This window comes from Chiloscyllium punctatum, chromosome 2 (assembly GCF_047496795.1).
Source record: "Chiloscyllium punctatum isolate Juve2018m chromosome 2, sChiPun1.3, whole genome shotgun sequence".
Lineage (NCBI taxonomy): Eukaryota > Metazoa > Chordata > Chondrichthyes > Orectolobiformes > Hemiscylliidae > Chiloscyllium > Chiloscyllium punctatum.
The window spans coordinates 115771276-115792316 of record NC_092740.1 but is presented as its reverse complement, the minus strand read 5'-3'; the positions used below and the strand labels follow the sequence as shown (position 1 = coordinate 115792316).

At 41.6% G+C, this 21041-nt stretch overlaps 1 protein-coding gene across 1 annotated transcript in view; it reads left to right on the top strand.

Annotated features, from left to right (window-relative positions):
• The window catches only part of chrna8 (cholinergic receptor, nicotinic, alpha 8), a 213734-nt gene that overhangs the window by 112579 nt on the left and 80114 nt on the right, over nt 1-21041 (top strand). The window contains exons 5-6 of the mRNA XM_072587536.1: nt 11694-11773; nt 19147-19314. Coding sequence (XP_072443637.1) covers nt 11694-11773; nt 19147-19314 — 248 coding nt within the window. The remainder of the gene's footprint in view (nt 1-11693; nt 11774-19146; nt 19315-21041) is intronic.

Sequence of the window (21041 nt, the reverse complement as noted above, 5' to 3'; positions counted from 1 at the left end):
CTAGATAGCCCAGAACTGACCAGTATCCTTTGCACCATTGCTATCTTTAAGATGTTTAAACATGGGTCAGAGCTGCCCTACAGGCAAAGGACATGGCAGAGGCATATTGGCATCATGATTTGCTGCCAGGGAGCTCAGCATTCTGGTGGATGTGGAAATACAGAGGAGGGACATCCAGCAACGATGTTTTGCATTCTACCAGAGTAAGTGCCACCAACTTTCTTCTACCACCTCTTGCTCACTCTCTCTTCCTGCTATTGCACCTCCCTCCATTTAGGCTTATTGTGTACACTCCTCACTCGCTCTCACCCATCTCAACCACCCATCCTACTAACTCAGTATGCCCTCTGTGCTGTCTACACACTCACTCAGAATACCTCACCATAATTCCTTCATCTGCTTAGCACTAACAACTGCTCTGGATGTTCTCTTCCCATTCAAGCCCTCTTTCTGTCTTTCCAGGAGAAAACAGTCTGCAGTTGGGCTGGGCTGATGAATGGTAGGGGAACGAACATCCTGGAAGAAAATAAGGTCCTGCTATTGATCAAAAAGGACCAGGAATACTGCTGTAGGATTGCTAAAACACCGGTATCCTGCCAATAGAGTAAGGAGTCACATTCCATGCAATGCAGCTCTCCCATTCACCACACCGTCAATGTGGTCTTCAACTGATGCAACTTATAACATCATCTCTCTTTTCTGTCTTGCAGGTAGCAGTGATATATCAATGGTTTCAGTGGGCACAGACCCCCTCAGAGGAAGCAGCATCCCCACCCATCACCAGCTCAGATACTGAAGGCTCAGTGGGTATTTGAGCTATTGTACAGTTCAGAGCACCTATTGGTGAGCACTTCACTGCCACATCTCTGCGGTTGGTTGAGAAAGAAATGTCTCTAAGGACTGCCAGAGACCAGCCACCTTGTCAGGCCCAGGCAAGAGAGGACTCCATGGTGTTGGCCAACTGTGACTTCATGCAAATGTACAAACAGACATGTGGGGTCAATGACCATCACAGAGCAATGGCTGCAGGACTGCAGCAATGGCATAGAGACCCTGCTGCCCCAGGCATGTGGCTGTCTATTTTGACAGGATGTTAGCTGCCTGGGGAGCCAGATGCAGTATACTGAGGACACTACCCTGATGATCTCCTGCAGAGATGTCCTGGAATTGAGATGACTGACTTCCAACAACTACAACCATCTTCCTTTGTACTTGGTATGAATTCAACAAGCAAAAAGTTTTTCCCTGACTCCCATGGAGTTCAATTTTTCCAGGGCTGTTTAATGTCACATGCTGTCAAATGTTGTCAAGAGCAATCACCTTCCATCTAACCTCAAGCAGCACTTGTAAATGTTAGCACAGTATACAACCTGTAATACCAAAGCACACTTGGTACTGCACCAGACAAATCCTAATGGAGTGGAAAAGGGAACTGTGAGAATTGGGGAGCAAATGTAATGAATTGTGTCTCTTTGAGCAAATCCCTTTTATTTGGTTCAGCATGAATCAAGGCAGCACTTCAATTCTATAGCTGCCTTGAGACACATATTCTATAGCAAGAGCTCTGTATACACTGCTTGAATGTGCCTTTGAAGGTATATTCTATGGAGTATGTCGCTTATGAGTTCTCTTGTATTTAGTCAGATTATGAAGTTCTATCAAGAAACAGCTGGTATTGTGCAGAAAATATGATCCTTGAAAAAGGACACAGTGGCTGTGATTCTGATTTCTGTATTGGATGTGATGTCAAAATGTCAGGGGAATGGTAGCACTGACTGATTTTGCCCAAAGTTTTACTAAGTTTTAGTCTCTGGGAATTCCATTGAATATTTCTCTCCAAGACCTGTGGCATGTTTCTCCTCATAACTTTATGGTGCTCACCTCATTTGGTATATGCCCTACCTCCTCAACATTACTCTCATGCATTACTTAGATTATTTACAGTGTGGAAACAGGCCCTTTGGCCCAACAAGTCCACACCCGCCAAAGCACAACCCACCCAAACCCATTCCCCTACATTTACCCCTTTGCCTAACACTACAGGTAACTTAGCATGGCCAATTCACCTAACCTGCACATTTTTGGATTGTAGGAGGAAACTGGAGCACCCGGAGGAAACCCACGCAGACACAGGGAGAATGTGCAAACTCCACACAGAGTCGCCTGAGGCGGGGATTGAACCCGGGTCTCTGGCGCTGTGAGGCATTCTTGCACCCTCCAGCAGCTGAAGTGCTCTCCATTGCTAGGATCTCTGGGCTTTATTGTCCCTGGCACTATATTTAAAGCCCAACTTCACATGAGAGCAGTTTGTCAATAGAGGCTAGTTGGCACTCTGCACTGCAGACAGGGATACAGCGATACTGGTGGACAAGAGGACTACCTTCTTTCCTCAGGACAACCAGAAGAGACCATGTCACCAGACCCTGCCAGCCTGGGCTAGTGCACTATCCACAGTCCAAAGAAATGACTACCATGCCGCAAGAAATGTTAATGACCTTCTGTTCTACATGAGGTAAGTACCATTGTTCTCTCTGCCCCCCTTACTCACTCCATTTCTGCTACCAAATCTCATTAACTAGCATGCCCACTGTTGAATATAGCATCTTCCCTCTGTAGGTTTCATCCTGCCCCACCTCCCCTAGACTCTTAAACCCTCTCTGCTGCCTGCCCACTCACTTGGGTCCCTTCACACCTAACATTAACAGCTAGGCCAGCCTCTTTCCTCTTGCTCAAGCCTTTGCTCTTATTCCTGGTGAAAAACATGACAAGCGAGCATAGAGAGCCAGGACAGGTGATACAGTGCCTGACAAACATCTGTTCAGCCCTGATAAAGAGAGAATTCTTACTTTTACCAAGAAACAGCACTGATATGGTGATGCTGAGACTTCTATGTAGGAGCAGCCAAGTAATCCGTTGCTGTGCTGCTTCCATTACAGCCCCTGTGAATATACTGTTCACATGTCTGAACATCTATCCCTATTTGTCAACTCATTCCAGCTCCTGTCTTCTGTAGGCATGAGAGGCATTCACAGTGTGGATCTATAATGAAGACAGCAGCCCCTCCAGCCAACATTTATCTCTGAGAGGAAGCCACAGATACCCCATTAGAAGAACTGGCAAGACTATCTTCTGAATCTACACCAGCTACCAATACTTGCCACCTCAATGGGTACTTTAGCTAGGTTAGAGTCAGGAGCACATGGTGGTGAGCACATCGTTGTCCGGTCTTCACAGATTGCCAAGGAAGAAACCCCCCAGATCACTGGCACTTGGAAGAGAGACCTACTCAGCCCCAGGCAGGAGAGACCCCCCAAGGTGTCAGTTATTAATAACCTTGTCATATATGCAAACATCAAGAAAACAGCATGCAGGGATTGTGCAATGCACTCTGTCAGTATTGTATTGGAAGAATACAGAACCACGTGAGCAGAGGAACCTCCTGTAAAGGGGCCATCATGTGGCCATTACTGTCCCTGGTGGCAGTAGTTCTTGCATACTGGACTTCATGAAACTGCACTGTCAACACTTCACTCAATGTAATGCAACTCCACGAATCAACAATCTGCAGCAATTATTATGCATACTACAATTCATTGCTTCATCTCAAGTTACTTGCCGCAAGTAACTCTCAGTGTGCACACACTAATAGCTCGTGTTCATTCATGAGGGCACGTGCCCAGGTACATTGCACCAAACTCATTGGCACCCTCCCTTCTCTATTGCAGGTCAAAAGTGTTTTACAACAAAAGGCACCAGGTACTAATTTTGAGGGACAGGTGCAGCACACATTCTTTAGTCCATGGAGGAGATAGCGGTCACCGTCACTTGAGCATCCAACATTTCAAGGTAAACTGAGATATACTACAGATGTGTGTTCCAGCTGGATAGATGCTGATTTGAAGGGCTTTAAATGAATGCATCTTGCCTTCACAACCACCTTCAGTATTTTCCTTGCCCTGCTCTGAAGCTACAGAGGTGGGAGGGTTCACACTGAACCCTTCCTCGCTGAGGTTGAGATGTGAGAAACACCCCTGGAATACCCCTGGTAGATAAGGCATTGTGCTGAGAATCTTCTCCCTCCAGCCCTCTCAATTCTCTTCTGTGGCTCCAGCACTGTCTAATGCTGAAGTCCAGGGGGATAGTTACTAGAGAATGTATAACTGGGACCAGATCGTTTGAGTAGACATTTTTGAAGTCAAAACCCTGTCATATACAGTAGCACTCCCTGTTGACTTCACCCTCTTGAAGTAGCAGTTTAAAAAAGACCTAGTACTTCTACAAACTCAAAACCAATAGAAACTGATCAGCAAATAAATTGATACCTTAAAATGACAGAAGTGGGTATTGTCCTTCCTGCTGCTGAACATGTGTTGTGTCTGTTTAAGACCAGGAGTTAGCTGCAGTATCATGGTTGAAGACAACAGTGACCACCTAAGCAATCCTAATGCCTGCATTGGCATTCCCACCAAATTGGCATCTGTCATGGGCCACAACAAAGTGACTGTGGATGGCACGTAGAAAATTGCATTTAAATTGCTGCCTATAACTCTGAAAATGCAGGTATTACAAGCCAAACTTTGAAAGTGCGATGGACAACATTTCAGTTTTTACTTTCCACCTCCTAATTTGAGAATTGGCAGCAATCTTGTAACGCAGGGACATTATACAATTTGTGCATCCTGAGGTATCTTTGTATCAATACCAAACTATGGTGTGTAATTCTGGCACCAAGTTACCAAAATTCAGTTTAAGGAATGATTTAACACATTTGCAGCTGGTAGTTTTGCATCACTTCAGTTTTGAACTGACTCTGGGTCCCTGAAGTCAGTCACACTAACATGTCATCTCAGGTTTATTCTTCCCTTGTTAGACAGCAAATCACAATCACCTAGAGCTTCTGAAAACCCTCCAAACATCTAAACAGCTGTATTTTCCTGAATCAGCTGTTTGACTAGTCCATCACTCCATAACTTTGCCTTCCAAAGTGGCTCTAAGGCTTGGTGTCAGATTTGTTTTAGAACATGCCTGCTAAACTATTTTGCATATTGCACACATTTAAAGGTACTGTGTAAACAGGAGTCGGTTTAGTTCGGTTTGTTGGGTGGCTGGTCTGCAGTGCAGTGTGACGCCAACAGCGCGGATTCAATTCCCATACTGGCTCAATGTTACCATGAAGGACTCTCCTTCTCAACCTTTTCCCTCGCCATTTGTTACTCTGAAGGACTCTTCTTCTCGACCTTCCCTGACGTGTTGACCCTCAGGTTAAACCACCACCATTTCCTACCTCTAATGAGAGAACAGTTCTATGGTCTGGTAGAACTATGCTGTGTAAATGCTGGTGATGGTTACTTTGCTGCAGTGTGCTAAACAATGATCAAAGCACATGCTCATGTTCAAAGAAACAGGATTCTTTCCTGTCTTCAGGAGCCAACACCACTTGTTATAATTAGGCAGAAAGTTCCAGGATTTTGACTCCGTAATGAGGCAAGGACAAAAGAGTTCCAAGTCAGGTTGAAGAACTTGCTCAAGATCTGGTGTCATAGTGAATTCTACTAATTTGAGTTATTGTCCTAAAACATTATTGTATAAAGCAGACCTGATGTTGAAGCCTTACCATGCAAAAAAGGACATGGTGCACACATCCTTCCTTGCTTCTCACTATTACTTTCATTAAATCAGCTGCTAAAATATGGTAACCCTCTGATTGTTTCTCTTTCAAGCCTTGCATGCCTTAGAAAAGTAATACACGAGAGTGAGTGATTCAACTTGGAGACCACCATTATATGATGCTCCAATACATTGCAATTCAATACACTTTGATAAATCCCTCTTAAAACCTTCTAAGGAAGTATGTTTGCTCAGGTTTAGAGAGGTACGACACTTAAAATGCAAGCATTACTGAGTGTAATTTAAAATACAAGGACAAGTCTGGCATAAATAATGGTTTTGAACACTCACAGATCTAATAATACATCTTTCAGAAGCACTGGAATACAGAGATTTTTGAAATTTCATATTCTGTTGGAAGGAAACATACAAGCAATATTATTACTGTTTCTGGGAGTGCAATCTCAATATTTTCCACAAGGGGATTATTCCTTTTGTATTTACATCCCAGTGTAGTGATAACCAAAGTTTTTGTGAGAACTCTTTCCAAACCCACGATCTTTACCAGTTATAAGATTAAGAGCAGCTGATGCATGCGTGCACCAATACTTCCAATGTTATCCAACTCATCATGCGTTGCCTTGACTTGGAAATATATTGCCATTCTTCCGTCGATTCTGGGTCAAGATCCTAGATATTGCTGCCTAGTAGCACTGTGGATTGCCCTCCACAACACTGTTATGATCTTGAAGGCATTCAGATATGGCCAATAAGTGGTGACCCTTCCAGCTGTGATCCGAAAACGTCATTGAATAACGAAGACCTGATGCTGTATGGGAACAGGAATCTTAAAGCATGCAAAAGATATGGTGCACATACCCTTTTGAGATATTATTAAGTCAGCTGTGGGAATATGTACAGGAATCTTATGGTGCCTGCACTCCAATTTTTCTCCAATCATTCAGTGCAGTTTGAACAAACAATAAATAGGTGTTTTTACGTGTGTAGTAGTTCCTGGAATAATTACAGGGAGGCTGCTGTGTATCACAGAAATAACCAAAATGTTACATTTCAAGAACATGCATAGTTCATATCTCATTTAAGATCAGGTTTTCGATTCCAATTGCTTGTCATATACCTCTGTATCTACTAATTATATGAGCTATCCCACAAAACTTGTTAATCAAGGCCTAAAATTGTTGCTGCCTTCCTAATTTCAATAGGCTAGCCATCAATATAATATGAAAATGAATATTTAGAAATATCATTGCTAAATGAAATTCAAATTAACTAAATTTAGCTATTTTCAAAGGGAGTGACCAGCAGGAGATCATTGGTACCGGTGACATAGGAAGAGAAAGGATGAGGTTCTGAAGAGAGATGTAGCTGGTTAAAAAGTAGGTCCTCAAAGGTAGTAATATCTGGATCACTCCTGGTGCCACATGCTGGTGAGAGCAGAATAGGAGGATAGAGCAGATGAATGCTTGGCTGAGGAGCTTGTGCAGGGGACAAGGATTCACATTTTCGGATCATTGGCATCTCTTATGTGATAGAGGTGACTTGTATAAAAAGTATAGGTTGCACCTGAATTGAAAGGGGACTATTATCCTGGCGGGGAGATTTGCCAGTGCTTACATGGTGGCTTTAAATTAGTAAAGCATGGGGAGGGGTGGTGTTGAACCCAAAGAAATGGTGAGAAAAAAGACAAGTCTGAGGCTGGTGCAGTTGAGAAGAGGAGCAAGTTAAATTGTCGAGGTGGTGAATGAGGTGAGCATGATTTAAAAAAAAAACTATTTATTTGAATGCAAGATACCTGACAGGTAAGGCAGATGAGCTCTAGGCATAGTTGGGAACATGGAACTGGAATATCATAGCTATTCCAGAAAGGTGGCTCAGGGAAGGGTAGGACTGACAGCTTAATGTTCCAGGGTCGAAACATTATAGGAAATTTAGAAAATGGCTTGGGGGGTGGGTGGGATCTGGCATTTTTGGTAAGGCTGTACTTTGGGAGGATATTCCTGGGAGTATGTCCAGTGAAGTTATTTATGCATAACTGCAAAATAAGAAAGGGATGATCACCATATTGGGATTATGCTGAAGGCCCCCCCATAGTCAGCAGGAAATTGAGAAGCAAATTTATAAGGAGGTCTCTGATATCTGTTTGAGTGGCACGGTGGTTCAGTGGTTAGTACTGCTGCCTCACAGCACCAGAATCCCAGGTTCGGTCCCAGCCTCCAGTGACGGTCTGTGTGGAGTTTGCACATTCTCTTCGTGTCTGCGTGGGTTTCCTTTGGGTGCTCCGGTTTCCTCCCACAGTCCAAAGATGTGCAGATTAGGTGAATTGGTCATACTAAATTGCCGGTAGTGTTAGGTGCATTAGTCGGAGGGAAATGGGTCTGGGTGGGTTACTCTTCGGTGGGTCGGTGTGGAGTTGTTGGGCCAAAGAGCCTGTTTCCACACTGTAGGGAATCTAATCTTAAAAAATCTAATCAAACATAAACTGGGACTGCCATAGTGTTAAGTGTGTGCATGAAAATTTTGTGATTAAGTATGTGGATGTACGTACTAGAGAAGGGGGAAAACTTAACCAATTTTCCCTGGAGCACCAGAGGCTGAGGGGTCACCTTATATGGTTTATAAATTCATGAGGGACATGGATAGAGTGAGTAGCTTAGATCTTTTCCTAGGGTAGGTGAGTCCAAAACTAGAGGGAATAGGTTTAAGGTGAGAGGGAAAGATTTAAAATGGACCTAAGAGGCAACAATTTCACCCAGGGTGTGGTGCATGTATGGAACAAGCTGCCAGATGAAGTGGTGGAGGCTGGTACGATTACAACATTTAAAAGCCATCTGGATGGGTGCATGAATAGGTAGGGTTTAGTGAGATAGGGGCCAAATGCTCGTAAATGAGACTACATTTATTTATGATATCTGGTCAGCATGGATTAGTTTGACCGGTGTGTTTCTGTGCTGTACATCTCCATGACTCTCTAAAAATGAGGTGGTACCGTCTATCTTATTGACCCGGTACTAGAGACATACAGAAAAGATCTTTGGAAGAAAATAGAGGCCATTGAAATATACATGCTAAGACCTGTTAAATATTACACAATAAATCATAAGACAAATGAAACAGGTGTTTGAAATTGCAAGATCAAAATGTGAGTTCCTAAAGTGACAGTATTTTCACTATTTGATCAGATCTGAGAGCTCTTCTAGAGAGCTAACTAAACTCAGAAGAAAAAGGGTTCAAGTTAGGTGAAGGTAGGTAATAGCTGTCACGGAGCAGTTGGAGACAACATGCAGTAGACACATGAGGATAACATACAACAAGAGCATGCCAACCCAGAGCAACCGATCCTGTGGCAGGAACAACAACAGGCAGCAGCACCAGTTGCACATTCCAGGAAGAAGATTAAGGAGGTGAAGTACTCCTCGGGAAGATTGTTCAAATGGGGTAAAGAATCAGAGTAATTTGATGTACAGATACACTAGTCTCCAGAAGTAGCAATCCAAGTTGATAAGGCCATCTAAACATGGAAGTCATGATTTGGAGGTGCCGGTGTCGGACTGGGGTGTACAAAGTTAAAAATCACACAACACACAACAGTCTATCAACTGATGAAGGAGAGTCTCTCCAAAAGCTAGTGTGCTTCCAATTAAACCTGTTGGACTATAACCTGGTGTTGTGTGATTTTTAACTTTAAACATGGAAGAGTACTGAGGTTTCTTTCCAAAAAAGATGGGATGAGAAAGAAGAGAGGAATCCTGTTAAATTTGAATAGAATTATCGTTAGATTACACTTGGAATCCTGTAAAAAAAAAAATTCTGGTGTCCATATTATAAAAAAACCTAGAAACTCTAAAGGAAATGCAAAGAAATTGCTAGAATAATACCAAAAGTGCAGATAATCTGTATCAAAAAAATTCGGAACAGGCTGGGGTCTTTTTTTTCCAGAAAAGACAGCATGATGAGAAGCCTGCGGATCCCGAGAGGGTTTGATAGAGTGGATGTAGAGAAAATGATTCCACTCATGGTGGAGTCCGAAACAAAGCTTTGTGAATTTATTAAAGCATTCAGAGAAAGTTTCTTTATTCCATGAGTGTTAGAATGTGGAACCCGTTATACAAGCCCACTATGCGAACTGCTGCCCATGATGAGGATTGCTGTTACCATCTTTTTAATTGTAGGAAGCTACAGGGTCTATAAGGTCTAGTGTGGGAGTGGAAAACCACTTCTTGGTCTGATTGGAAGGGTCTGTTGTTAACAAGGTAATTTTTTTTGCATAACAATTAGTCACAGGTAATGTTGATATTATAGATACTGTTAGAGAGATTTTGAGGAGGGTCTAGTTGTTAGATTTTGCTCTTCTGAAATCCTAAACGATTCTGTCCATTTGCATCAATTATTAGATTAGATTAGATTAGATTAGATTACTTACAGTGTGGAAACAGGCCCTTCGGCCCTACAAGTCCACACCGCCCCGCCGAAGCGCAACCCACCCATACCCCTACATCTGCCCCTTACCTAACACTACGGGCAATTTAGCATAGCCAATTCACCTGCCCTGCACATCTTTGGACTGTGGGAGGAAACCGGAGCACCCGGAGGAAACCCACGCAGACACGGGGAGAATGTGCAAACTCCACACAGAGAGTCGCCTGAGGCGGGAATTGAACCCGGGTCTCTGGCGCTGTGAGGCAGCAGTGCTAACCACTGTGCCACCGTGCCGCCCATTGTCGATGTTGCTTATGGCACTCCTCAGTATTAACCCTTGCAGACCTATTCACAGCAAATAATACAAATGCACTTAAGTCGAGGCTAGAAAATCACATCATGGTGAAAGGAATAGGATATTCTTATGGGATTAGATGAAGAAGGCTGGGAAACGTGGTGAGAGGATCTACATGCCTGTTGGACAAAATGGCTTGTTTTTGTGCTGTAAATACGCTGGAAAAATTTGTGAGAACATTGTCAACACCCCTCCCTTTAAGAGAATTCTAGATTTAAGGTGGCAGTGTAACCCAGTCTAATCCTTACATGTCTCCTGAAGTCATTCCATTCTGTCTAACAGCATCCTTGGCATTTTTTCATAATTCACACAAAGGGTCACTTGACTTCTTATTTTGGCAGCCATAGTTGTGGGATTCCAGTGGAGAATTCAGTTTTCAATTCTTCACCTCACTGGTAGGGGAAGACCAAGTTCCTTGTTGTATAAGTTAAAGGTTTTGAAAGAGTAAATCTTGAACTTAGGTTAATCGTCCTTAACTGGTTAGTGTCGCACAGCCTGTGAGAGGTAAAGAAGCAATCTGATATGGGGTACCAATGGAGACTGATCAGTCATCTCAGGCTCCTCATTGTCTTTCTAATTACACTAAACATGGCAAAGTAGATTGCTTATTTGTGATCATGTAATAAGCTAGATATTGTGTAAGACAAGTGTTTCTCTTCTCATTAAACTTCAGTAATGGACTACCCTCCACCACTGCTAGTTAGTCATGTCCATAGACTCAATGTCAAAATGACAACGTCAGTAGTGTTTCTACTGAATTGCGGAGGAAAGGGATCAGGACCTCTCCGACCTATCACCTTCACCCCCACCTCCATCCACCTATTGCACTCTCAGCTACCTTCTTCCCAGCCCCACCTCCCTCCCATTTATCTCTCCACTACGGAGTTTCCAGCCTCATTCCTGATGAAAGGCTTATGCCCGAAACATCAATTTTCCTGCTCGTCGGGTGATGCCTGATCTGCTGTGCTTTTCCAGCACTAATCTTGACTCTGATCTCTAGCATCTGCAGTACTCACTTCTGCCAAAAGAGTCAACATCTAACACATGGCCTGAGCCATGCAGAGCCTCCTCCCTGGTTCTTGGCTTTGAGACTACATGGAAAAGAGTTGAACTGAACTAGTTCTGATAAAGAGTCCTTTCATATTTGAAATGCTAATTCTGTTTTTCTCACTTCAGATGCTGCCAGACCTGCTGAGTTTCTCCGGCATTCTGTTTTTATTGTTAGTATCTAAATGTATGGAATAGATTTATCCCTGAAGTTATTTATAAAATATTTTCTTTCTTTCCTTGACAGTGCTGATGAAAGATTTGATGCAACCTTTCACACCAATGTTCTTGTAAATTCCACTGGACATAGTCAATACCTCCCACCAGGTGAGTGCTCTGGTTCAGTAAGGTTAACTACCCCTATCACCAATACTTTCTGAAAAGAAGTTTTGTTTTAAGTCAAATTGGCACAATGTTCAACCTTTTTGATGAAAGCAGAGTCTTTGAATATTGTTGAGACAGAGGAAGAGAGGTTCTTGATAAGTAAAGGCATATGGGTTAAGTGGGAACGTGGAAGTCATCAGATGCCATGATCTATTGAATGACAGAACAGGCTTGAAAGGCAAAGTGGCACACACCCGGTTCTTAATTCATATGCTTGCATTCTCTTTGATGGTGATTAGTACAGGCTTTCTGACAGACTTTCCAATAAACTAAAAGATTTTGCTGTACAAACCTATCCAGACAGTTTGCACTTACACTATTCTTGCACCAAGCACCAGCTGTGGAGCCTTCATGCTCAGTGTCCTACCATGTACCAATCCCAATCCTAATCTATTTTCTAAGATATACACAAGTGGAATTGAGCTGCAGTGTTGTGTCCTAGTCATTATTTTCTTTTTAGTGTTCCTCTACTACCTGTCCAGATTACACTTTTTAGGAAACTGAATTGAAAAAGGTGAGTTTCAGGTATGGCACAAGGATGAAATTAGTAGGTTTTCTGTTGGCATCATCTGCAAATTATCAATCAAATCTAGTGCATCACTCAACAAAGGTCAAGGCTGTTTTTTCTTTCATAACTAAGCATTAACCGCTTTCTGGGAAAATTGCAAAGATTCACACCATTTAACTGAAGGCCCGTATTCTGAGAGTGTACCCTCGAGTTTTCGCCATCAAAGCTCGGATCACAGGACCACACATTCAATTTCAGATTTTTGGTAAGCTCTTCAATTTTCAAAAGCATAAAGCTTGTACCAAGGTTTGGTTTCTGAGCAGGTGCTGAGTGAACTTTTGTTTATAGACCTGTGCATTTTCATAACATATACTCCAGAAGGTATACAGCTACATGTTAATTTCTTTGACCTAGCCTCAGGACTCTGAAGGCATGCAATTATTCACTGATTTCTTTGTATTAGCCTCAGGAGACTTTGGCTTGACTGCTGTCTGAAGGAGACTGACATCTTGCATCATCCCACCTGTGACTTTGTACTCCAGGACCCCATAGTCACTATCAATAACACACCAGTACTACGGTCTGGCTGTCTTTGTTAAGGAGGCCAGATCTGCATATTCCTTAGGGAGGAATTACACTGATGCCAGCCACCTCACTCCATTCAACATGAGTTTGAGGTAGGACTTTGTCCCTGACTGAAGAAGAGTGTGACCTCTGAGAGCTGCTGGCCAATCTGAGGAAGGGTCACCAGACCTGAAACATTAATTTTAATTTCTCTTCACAGATTCTGCCAGACTTGCTGAGCTTTTCCAGCAACTTCTGTTTTTGTTTCTGATTGAACACAGCCCTGTGAATGAACTCTCTAAGCTTTGTCCATCTTCCATAAAATTGTGAAAGGCTGGCGATGAGCAAGTAGGCAGTAGAAAGATCAACCAGTGCATTTTTAGGACCCCAACCTAGATGCCATCTGGTGGTAGGAGCCAAAATGTTCTGACCCAGGTGTGACCTCACCAGTACATTTGTAGCAAAGTAACATGATACATAATCATTTTATGTTATTAAGTGGAAAAAAATCATGAAATACAACCATGGATTATTCAAGACTGGAGAAATAACATAAAACTAAGAGGAAAGGTTTACTGTTTTGAAGTTCTTCCTTAATTCGTAGGATGTGAGTATCATTGGTCAGGCAAGCATTTATTGCCCATTCCTAATTGTCCTTGGGAAGAGTTGGCAAGTTGCCTGTAGTAATAATCTTGTGTTATTTAAATATGACGCAAATTAGGTATGTGCATTCTGTTTATTTAAAGATCTCCAGTGGTTTTATTTACAGTGTATATGCAGCACAGAGTAATCTTTTGACACAGCCTATGCCTTGAGTGCTACGTTGCAGAGAAGCTGAGCTAATCTGAAAGCATCCAGGCATTTGGCTTATTTACATGTTGAGCTATTAAAGGAACATTATCCTAAGATTGAACACAAAACTGTCTTCTTGAACCCACAGTCGTTAAGCTGTATGTACACACATAAAGCTGTTATGAAGAGATTTTATTCCAGATTTTGAACCAACTAAAGTGCATGTTTGCCAATCTAGTGCCAAGTCAGAATGGTGTGTATCTGGGATGGGAGTTTAGGTGGTGAGATTGCCATGTATTTTTTGCATTTGTCCTTTTAAGCGGTAGAGGTCATGAGTTTGGAAGATGTGGTTGAAAGAAGCTTGGTGAGTTACTGCAGTCCATTTTATCAATGGCATACCTTGCTGCCACTGTGCATCTGTGGTGAAGGGAACAGGTATTAAAGGTGTTACATGGGATTCCAGTCACATGGACTGCTTTAGTCTGAGATAGTGGAGAGTTTCTGAGTGTTGTTAGAGCTGCAGTCATGCAGGTATGTAAAGAGTATTCTATCCCAGTCCAAACTTGCACCCTGTCAATGGTGGACAAGCTTTCAAGACAAGGGATTACTTAATCTCTGCAGAATTGCCTCTAAAATCTAAACAATAATTTATAATTTTTAGTGTGTATCTTGAACTTTTGAAATTACACTTTTCAAAAGAAAAGCTTGTGACTGCAGCAGCAAAAATGTTACATTTGTGAAAAATACATGTGGCCTCATGAGTTCACTACGTCTTCAAAATCTTTGGAGGGAGAACATCTGATCCAGTTGCTGGATGTAATAAGGCTACTGAATTTGAACTAATAGTCAGAAGGAAAAACTCTGAAGTCTGAAGAAGGATCACTGAACGCAAAACGTTAACTTGGATTTTTCTCCACAGATCCTGCCAAACCTGCTGACTTTTTTCTATCAATTTCTGTTTTTATTGCTGATTTCCAGCATCCATTGTACTTGCATTTTTTTGTAAAGCTTGTTGGTCCTTCAAAGCACATTTGATTAATTCAGCCGTTAAATCATGGTCAGTGGACCCAAAGTATACAGTTCTGTTTTGCCGCTGGGGATGTATTTCTCCTTGTTGGTTCTGTCTACAGGGCCGGTAGACTGACTTGTCTTTCTCATTCTGTTTTCTGATTTCATTGCTACAAGCCGTGAGTTCTTAATGCAAGAAAGAACTTTGAATCGTAGATAATTTCCAAGAGAACAAGAGAAATCTGTTAGCCATACGGCTCCAGGAAGAAATCCTGGATCCACCAGCTATTGTGGAAGGTGATACATCAGCATAAATAAACATCTGCACAAAATGCACACAATATTTTTGTCTGACTTTAAATTATAATTGCTCAAGATTTGACCCTCTGCAGAGATGAATTGCCTTTGATTTTTACATTTGGGAGAATTGTGTGCACATTGAATTTGCATTAGTTGATAGATATTTTTGCACATTTAAAGCTTTCGTTAATAATTCCTGTATCTTTAAGGAATTTTTCAAAACAAAACTCAGTCGTTAACTTAAGGAACCAGATTGACTTTATTTCAGATACAAAATTTTACACAGTGAATATTCAGTTCTTAGATTGGCAAAATCACCTCCATTTAAAATTCAAGCTGTTACCACATTTGGAGTGGAGAGAAGGTGAAGTAATTTCTGACTTGGTCATATTAGTATGAAAAGTAAAGTACAGACTTTGCCAAGTAGAAAAAGTACAAAGGACAGCAAAAGGTGATAAAACAGATGGTCAGAGATAGAAGAAGGGAAAATTGCAAGGGATATCAAAATCAACATGAGAAAGAGTTACAATAACTTCAGGTAGGAGAAGGCAGTAAGAAGCAATAAGGACCAATTGACAACTGATGATAGAGACATTATTAATAAATAATGAAATGGCAGCGCTGCTCAATAGTTACCTTGCATTAGTATTTACAGCAGGGGAAGCGATCAGTGTGATGCTTCACAAAATGTAAAAATGTATAAGAATCCACATAAGACTATCAAAATGACAGATTTGACTAAATGACCGCACAAGGAAACCACACCAGGTTCTTTCATAAAATGTAAAAGATAATTCTATTTATTTTGATGCAGTTAACTTTGACATAAGAAAATAAGAAGCAGGAACAGAAACAGGCAATTCAGTCCCTTGAGTCTGCTCTACCATTTGATACAATCATGATGGTCTCATTGTGGCCTCAACTCCATTTACCTGATGAAGGGCTTTTGCCCGAAACATCAATTTTCCTGCTCCTGGGATGCTGCCTGACCTGCTGTGCTTTTCCAGCACTATTCTAATCTAGACTCCATTTACTTGCCCACTCTTCATAACCCTCCAGACAGACCCCACCACTAGGGATATATTTCCCTCTCCACCCCTGTCAGCATTCAGGAGAGACCACTGCCTCCGCGACTCCTTTGTCAGGTCCACACCCCCCACCAACCCAACCTCCACTCCCGGCACCTTCCCCTGCAATCGCAAGAAGTGCAAAACTTGCGCCTACACCTTCCCCCTCACTTCCCTCCAAGGCCCCAATGGATCCTTCTATATATGTCGCAAATTCACCTGCACCTCCACACACATCATTTACTGCATCCGCTGCACCCGTAGTGGTCTCCTCTACATTGGGGAGACAGGCCACCTACTTGCGGAACATTTCAGGGAACACCTCTGGGACATCTGCACCAACCAACCCAACCGCCCCGTGGCTGAACACTTTAGCTCCCCCTCCCACTCTGCCAATGACATGCAGGTCCTTGGCCTCCTCCATCACCAGACCCTGGCCACACGACACCTGGAGGAAGAGCGCCTCATCTTCTGTCTAGGAACCCTCCAACCACATGGGATGAATGTAGATTGCTCCAGCTTCCTTATTTCCTCTCCCCACCCTATCTCAGTCCCAGCCCTCGGATTCAGCACCGCCCTCTTGATCTGCAATCTTCTTCCCGACCTCTCCACGCCCACCCCCTCTCCGGCCTATCACCCTCACCCTCACCTCCTTCCACCTATCGTATTCCCAGCGCCCCTCCCCCAAATTCCCTCCCCCCTACCTTTTATCTCAACCCACTTGGCACACCAGCTTCATTCCTGAAGAAGGGCTTATGCCCGAAACGTCGATTCTCCTGCTCCTCGGATGCTGCCTGGCCTGCTGTGTTTTTCCAGCACCACATTTTTCAACTCTTCATAACCCCTCAATCTTTAACTAATTAAAAATCTGTCTATCTCTTCCTTAAGTTTACTCAATGTCCCAGCATCCACCATATTCTGGAGTAGTGAATTCCACAGATTCACAATCCTTTGAGAGAAGTAATTTCTCTTCTTCTTAGTTTTAGGATAAGGGGTAGTAGATTTAAAACTATGTCCTGTCATTTCTAGATTGCCCCACAAGTGCAAGTATCCTTTCTAAGTTTGCTTTGCCAATCTCCTTCAGCATCTCATGTCTCAATTAGATCTCCTCTCATTCTTCTAAACTGGGCCTAAACCGCTCAATCTCTCATTATAAGATAAGCCCCTCATATCTGGAATCAATCTAGTGATCGTCCTCCAATATAACCACACCCCTCCTCGAGTAAGGAAACCAAAATTGTTTGCAATACTCTCGGTGCAATGGTAAAAGAAAGGATTTGTAATTGATCCAACTTGAACTGTTTCAAAATTGAAATACATGTGTGTATATACACACACACACACACACACACACACACACACACACACACACACACACACACAACTAAAACAAAAAGTTTAACAAAATATACAATGGGTGATAAAAGGATGCAGATAAACAGAATTCTGAAAATCAGAATTCCAGACCACATGGTGGAAAGCCCTTTTTTCTCTTCAGTTATACTGTTTTTTACTTGCGGTGGTGAGATGCCATTGCCTGTACAATGATAATCAAATTGAAGGTGGATGGCACTGCATCACACACAAAATTATCAAACAAAATTTGACAGCAAGAGACATGAGGAAATAATATGACAGATCGAAATATAAGTTTTAAAAGGCATAGTAAATGAAGGGAGTGAGATAGACAAGCAGAGAGGGTTGAAGTTAAACATTCCTGACGTTAATACTTGTGTAATTGAAAACACAGCCCTCAGAGATGAAGTGTAAAAATTGAGAATGTGCAAGAATTGAAGTACCACAGAAACTATTGGAAGATTTACAGTTGAAGGAGATGGTGGAGACATGGTGAAGATTAAAAGCAGGGAAACCCTTCTTGGGATTGCGTGAGGAAAGCCTTCCAAGGAGTCATTTTGAAGTGCCACAGAAAGAGGTGGCTATGGACAATAATTGCAGCTGAACATTTCAAACTATTCTGCTATGACATGTGAGATAATAATAATTGAAATCGGCTGTGAATTGCCCTGTAACAATAATTTGTATGCCTCATAACCATCATCTTCTCAGTGCACTGAAATCTTTTAAGAACAGACCATGAATACTCAATATATACCATGAATACTTCAACATTCAGGGCTCAAATACTGTATTTGCTCTCAGGACTCCATTTATTTCATTCTTGTGTTAATACCAAATATGTTTTGTTTATTCTATCAGCAGCAAAGTCAATTGGAAGCCATTTTAGATTCAGGCTTCCATTTATTTTGTATACCATACTTGAATTCTTATATTAGTATGTTTAGCATTCTGCACAGTCTCTCAACATTTGGACCTTGGATATTAGACAAGACAGCTGTTAACAAACTGGGAAAAACAGAAGTTTGCCAACTTAGCCCACACAAACAAGCTGTAGGCTTTTAATCATAATTTTAGAATGTGTCCCAGGTGTAAGAAGGCATGGGCTGATGGTTCCCCATCTGTCTATTACATGTGATATCAATTCTTCAATGAATTACACGTCTAACTCTTTGAGAATCATTGAGCGCTAAATTGAGCTCCAAGCTTAAATTGACCAGCCTTTGGGGTACTTCAGATTAATGCATTGCTGAGCATTTCAAATTTAAATAGATTTGTCTCCTTTAACAAAATTTTTAAAATGCTCCATACAAGTTCATATTTCCTTCATTGTTATGATAAATGTGCAGCTGCAACCGTAGGAATTTTGAACTTTTGCAGATTAGATTTTCCAGTTAACATCCTGAAACGAATATTGGCAATTGCAATAAATCACAAAGTCTCTGGTTTGCACAAAGATCGACTTGATGCTCTTCTTTCAAAGTCAGTCTTCAAATGACTCCTTGTGCCTTCTACACAATAAAATCTCCCAAAGACATTCAGAATTAAATGAACAGCAAACAGTTAGGCAAGTTAAATCAGCATGGTGAGTATAAGCACAATCAAAAGAGAGAGGTTTCAAAGAGACTTTTGAATTACTACAGGGAGGTGAAAAGGTGATAGTGACAGAAAATGTGAAGTTACTGTTAAAATGATTATTTTGATGTCTATGAAAAATGTAGGTATTCTGAAGAGTACATGTTACATTGATGTCCGCTGGTTCCCCTTTGATGTCCAAAGATGTGATTTAAAATTTGGCTCATGGACACATGACGGTTGGTTAGTGGACCTGCAGATGTTGGAAGCTGACATTTCTACTTATTTACCAAATGGAGAATGGGACCTTGTTGGTAAGTTTCATTCCAATGAATATTTTATTATTAAATAAACAATACAAAATCAGCAACATAAATTGAGGACAGAGGAAAGTAATATCTTTGTGACGTTTTGTCTCCATTATGTTGCTTTAACTAACTGTGATTGTGCTGTTATCTTCCAAATCCATGTCTGTTTTTTGCACAGCCATGTTAGAGTCTTTATTTTCTTGGGGGTCTGTCTCTGCGATAATACCATAATGGCTGATGTATGAAATATAAATGACGTGCTCTGTAATTATGTAGGGTTTCCATCTTTACTGTGTATGATCTCTCTCAGCCTTTGGTGAGAATGATGCACAATCATCCTGCATTGTTTCCTCTCTGTTGTGTTATGCTTTTATATTGTCAACAAAATTTGATATATCTCACTAGGTTCCATAATCTAAGTCACAAATGTAAATTGTGAATAACTAAGACACTTGACCTAGTTACAAGCCTGCCATTCCAATAATGAAATATTGATTTCTCAACTCTCCTTCCCTTCCATTAACCAATCCTTGACCAATGCCAATATATTAATCATTCATCTGTACGAACTCAAAGCCAAGTGCTGCAGATGCTGGAGAACTGAAATGGAAACTGAGAGCGCTGAAGAAACTCAAAAGGCCTAACAACTATGGAAAGTGAAAAACTGAGTTAATGTTTTGGATTCAATACGGCTGTTCCTCCAAATAAGGATTGGGCTCGATTCTGATAATGGACACTGTTGGGTTAGGTTGAGGAGATCAATTGGTGAAATTGAGGACAAAGTAGTAATCAAGCATGGTGGAGGGTGGTGTTTGGAGGGTAGCGAGATTTGTCAGGTTGGTTTGTGGGTAGTTAGGTGGGCCCAAGATGAGTTGTGTAGTAGAGACTAATCAGGTTGGATCACTGGGAGTTGAAGGGTAGAGGAGCTACTTGGTAGCAGGGACATTCGGAAGAAATAGGTCAGGTCAGTTGAATAGTTACCAAGGGGTCAAAGAAGCATTTTTCAGTCACACATCTCCTTTGAAGCATTTCAGACCTGTCCAACATCTTTAATTTTAACTTGGAGTCAAAGACTTTTTCTGAGGGTCCAAGGGAGCAGGGGAGTTGCTACTGGAAGCTTTAATCTTCTGGGCAATTCCTAGGTAGTCCATGTGTCAGGAGTTCCATGGGGTCCTAATGTGACACCTTGAGTCCAATGATTGGCTGCAGAAAACAAACTTCTATGCTGGCTTTGGGCTGTAAGACCCTTTACACACATTGCTTCCATCTCCAAAGTGAATGGTAAACTTTTATAAGAAGCCAATCTATCATATTTCCATGAAGGCAGTTCTTTTTCTGAAGTAGATGTAGATTTAACTAAACAAACAATTGGTTGGTCAATGGCTTCTATTTATCTAGAAGCATTTTCAAATAATATAACTTTGTTTTAGTAAGAAATAAATTCAATGAAGAAGACCGCAGGGCACTTTCCTTAGTGTCCTGGTCAATATGTATTGTTCAATGTAATACTTATAAAGCTGATATTCTAGTTATTATAGATTACCTGGTTATATACTTCGGAGGTGTTTTGGTTCTAAAGTGTTTTAGGACAACTTGGCTTGCCAAAGGTGCTTTTTAAATGCAGGTTCTTGCTTCATTCACAACTAGAACATTAAGGAGTGCAAAACTCTGAACGTCTTCCTTTCCACAAAGACAATTCCACAAATATAAATGATGATATCACTCAGACTGTG